General features: G+C 40.2%; 1 protein-coding gene across 1 annotated transcript in view; it reads left to right on the plus strand.

Moving 5' to 3' along the window:
* Positions 1-4,107, plus strand: part of Adam23 (ADAM metallopeptidase domain 23) — a gene marked incomplete at its 5' end in the record, with an annotated part of 163,860 nt that overhangs the window by 36,123 nt on the left and 123,630 nt on the right. The window contains one exon of the mRNA XM_013016539.1: positions 3,098-3,174. Coding sequence (XP_012871993.1) covers positions 3,098-3,174 — 77 coding nt within the window. The remainder of the gene's footprint in view (positions 1-3,097; positions 3,175-4,107) is intronic.

A 4,107-nucleotide genomic window follows, 5' to 3' on the forward strand; every position in this document is an offset into this window, starting at 1 on the left:
AAAAAAAGCCGGAAGTGGCGCTGTGGCTCAAGTGGTAGAGTGCTAACCTTGAGCTGAAGAGCTGAGGGACAGTGCCCAGGCCCAGAGTTCAGACCCCACGACCTGACCCTCCCCCCCCAAAAAAAATTCCAGGATATATACTTATCAACTCTGGTAAGCCAGGTTTCCATTAATGAACTTTTTTCTGCTAGGTAATACTCTTAGGAGAAAATATGCTTAAGGAGCTTTTAAACATAATTAATTTTATGGGTGTAGTATTGGGTCTAGACTTACACTTGAGCCATGTCCCAGTCCAACCTTCACAATGCTTTTAGCATCTGAAGTCGAAAAACCTTCCTGTATAAAAATTACATTTAGGGCTGGGATGTAGCTTAGTAGCAAAATGTTTGCCTAACAAGTACAATGTCCTGGGTTCGATCCCCAATACCAAAGAAGAAAAGACAAAAAAAATAGAGCTAAAAATCACATATAGAGCCAACCTCCTGTGGCTCACACCTGTAATCCTAACTACTCAGAGGCTGAGATCTGAGGATTGTGGTTCAAAGCCAGAGTCTGTGAAAATCTTATCTCCAGTTAACCACCAGAAAATCAGAAGAGGCGCTGTGGCTCAAGTGGTAGAGTGCTTGCCTTGAGCTGAAGAGCTGAGGGTCAGCGCCCAGGCCCAGAATGAAAGCCCATGACCAGAAAAAAAAATTACATATAAAATCTTCTCGCAAAGAGATACTCCTATATGAAAAAAAAAACTTACATGAAAGACTGTGACATTTCTCTTGGGTAGGTAGAGATTCTGCTATACATGGCCAAGATGGTACTTGACACAATATGTGCCTCTTTCTCTTTTTTGCAGGTGTCTGGCTGCAGGAACCCAGGTCAACAGCACTGACCTTGGTCTACATGGTTGTTAGCAGTTTGCCAAGGCATCCCGCATGGCTAGGGATTCAGGAACTTCTTGTTGATTTCCATTTAAAATTTAGTATTTGTTAATTTCTTTTAAATTTTGTATTGGTTTTTATTCAGTGACTATTTAATTGACAGTTTTGCTTGACTAGAAGCAGAAGTTACGGTTTATTAGTAGGGATGTTTGAGTTAGCATGGTAAAGTTGTCTTGACAAAAATTATTTGGGGAATTACTTGAAAGTTTGGATGATTTGGGGAAGGGTTATTAATCTACAACTATTTGCAAGATGCCTGTGATGAGTGTCATTGAGCCATCTGTCCACAGGAGGAATGCTGGGAAACAATATCCTCCCAACAGGAAGGGAAGAACCAATAAATTGCCCTCCCTCAGTTTTGAGGAGTATGTGTTCATTCCCAGGGTGTGTGCCAAGGAGGGTTCAAGGAAGCTGTTGCAAATGAGATTCCTTTAAAGGTAGGGGAGAGTTTCAGTATTAGAAATGGTGAAATGGACAGTGAGGATCAAGCATGGTAAAGGGAGCAGGTATGGGTGAACATTGGAGAGGGAAGCCTGTTCATGCAGGTGTCCAGTCTTTGCTACTTGCATTCTTTTTTAAAAATAATATTGTAAAGGTGGCATACAGAGGGGTTACAGTTACCTAACTCAGGTAATTAGTAAGTTTCTTTTTGAACAGTGCCACCCCTCCCTCATTTTCCCCCAGTTTTTCCCCTCCCAACTCCCCTCCCTGTTAAGTTGTATAGTTCATTTCCAACATAGGGTTGAGGGAATATCAACAACCCAAGAAATTAGTGGGCTACAGACTTAAAGAGAGACTTCTCTGAAGAAGAAATAAAAATGGCCAATAGACACATGAAGAGATGCTCAACATCTTGGGCCATAAAAGAAATGCAAATTAAAACAACACAGAGATTTCACCTCATCCCAGTCAGAATGGCCATTTTGAAGAAAACAATAACAGACGCGGGCAGAGCTGTGGGGGATGTGGCTAAAAAGGAAGTCTATGATACTGTTGGTGGGAATGCAAACTTGTTCATCCACAGCGCCTCTGGAAAGCAGTATGGGGGTTCCCCAACATGACAAAGGAATGTTTTATCTTGGCTAATACTTGGACAAAGCTTCTTTGATTTGTCAATTTCCAGTATTCAAGATGCTTCTTTGAACCATACTAAGGTTTATCATTGTAACTGTGATTCTAGTTTGGATGGAATTACCCTTGTGCTTTGAATTTAGGCATTATAATGACAGTATTTGAAAATGTGTGACTTTTAGAGTGGAATATAAACTCCCTGTTCCCAAAGGGCTGAGCTCTAAGTGCTTTCAGATGTCAGAAGGCTGTGTGATCCCATTTTATTTTCACATTCTGCTGATACATCATTTAGAGAAAGTTCCAGAGCAAGTTGCAATCCCTGCTGAAGAGCAGAACATTGGCATGAGTTTTCACCTAGGTGTGCAGAAAGATTGGTTAGCTTTGTGCGCGTCATAGGCAGAAATCAAGCTTTATCATTAATTTTATATATTTCATCCTGGTCATCTTTGGAAGGCCAGCAGAAGAGTCTCTTGATTTTTGTCTTGATGGGGTCATTTTAAGGAACTGGTTGTCCGTGATTGTTCTTCGTTGCTGTGACATGTGTAGTCTCTTAAAGAAATGGGTTTATACATATAGATGAAGAAATGAGATGCTACATAAAAACATTAGTTCTGCTAAGTGTCATTCTTTATAAGAATACAATCAATCTTTTTGCATTGTTTATAACCATTTTAGGGATACTTGTTGGGACAAGATTATTATTATTATTATTTTTTTTGGGTCCGGTCATGGAGCCTGAACTCTGGGCCTGGGCGCTGTCCCTCAGCTCTTCAGCTCAAGGCTAGCACTCTACCACTTGAGCCACAGCGCCACTTCCGGCTTTTTTTTCTTTGTGCTTATGTGGTGCTGAGGAATCGAACCCAGGGCCTCTGGCATGCAAGGCAAGAGCTCTACCACTGGGCCACCTTCCCAGCCCAGGACAAGATTATTTTTGCCTAATAATAATACACATTTTTATAGGTTCTCCCATAATGAGGTTTTACTATATTTCTACACTTCTTTTAGGTACATTAACATGGAGCCACACCATGTTATAATCAGTCTTAAAGACAAGAAAGTAAGCTAACATTCCTTCTTTCTTTTTGCATGCATAGGCTGTCCATCTGGCCCAGGCGAGTTTCCAAATTGAAGCCTTTGGTTCCAAATTCATTCTTGACCTCATATTGAACAAGTAAGTTTACAGCCATAATCCTCTTAAGCAGGTATGGTAAAACTTCACTTCTAATATTGCTTTAGTTAAAATAATGTCTGTTGTTGAAACAACCGATACTTTCTAGCTGACTACATGTCATAGAGCACTTAAAAATATGAATGTCTAAACAGTGAATTCTGTCTTTATTTCCTTTTCTTTCCTGAAAGAAAGAATACTTAATGGTTTAAGTATCTCAAAATAGAACTTACATATTATGATTTTAAGTGGAATAAATATTTGAATTAATGGTAGTTAATTAAATGTTAACAGCAATCAATATATATAAGAGGTATGAAAAGTTACTAATTGTAGTATAATTAGACTTCAGCCTAGAGATTTCATTTCCTCCAGTCTACCTTTTTTTTAATGCAATTCATATGACTTCTGTAGGAAGAACAAGTAAGTCCTGACTTATAAGTCCTTATTTTGAGAAAGTTCTTTGCTTCACAATTTGTTTTAATGTAGATTCCTAGAAATTTAGCACGAATTAGTTTTTCTCTGTGCTTGTGTTTAGGTTGATATTTAAATGCTGTGTTTTAGGTTGTACAGAGAGTCTTGTACAAAACATGAATCAGAACTAAGAAGCTCAAGCCGGGCGCTGGTGGCTCACGCCTGTAATCCTAGCTACTCAGGAGGCTGAGATCTGAGGATCGCGGTTCAAAGCAAGCCTGGGCAGGAGAGACCGTGAGACTCCTATCTCCAATAAACCACCAGAAAACCGGAAGTGGTGCTATAGCTCAAGTGGTAGAGCGCTCACCTTGAGCTGAAGAGCTGAGGGACAGCGCCCAGGCCCAGAGTCCAAGCCCCATGACCGACCAAAAAAAAAAAAAAAAAAGAGTCTCACGGACTTTCCTGCCCAGGCTGGCTTTGAACTGTGATCCTCAGATCTCGGCCTCCTGAGTAGCTAGGATT

This window comes from Dipodomys ordii, unplaced genomic scaffold, assembly GCF_000151885.1.
Source record: "Dipodomys ordii isolate 6190 unplaced genomic scaffold, Dord_2.0 Scaffold1, whole genome shotgun sequence".
Lineage (NCBI taxonomy): Eukaryota > Metazoa > Chordata > Mammalia > Rodentia > Heteromyidae > Dipodomys > Dipodomys ordii.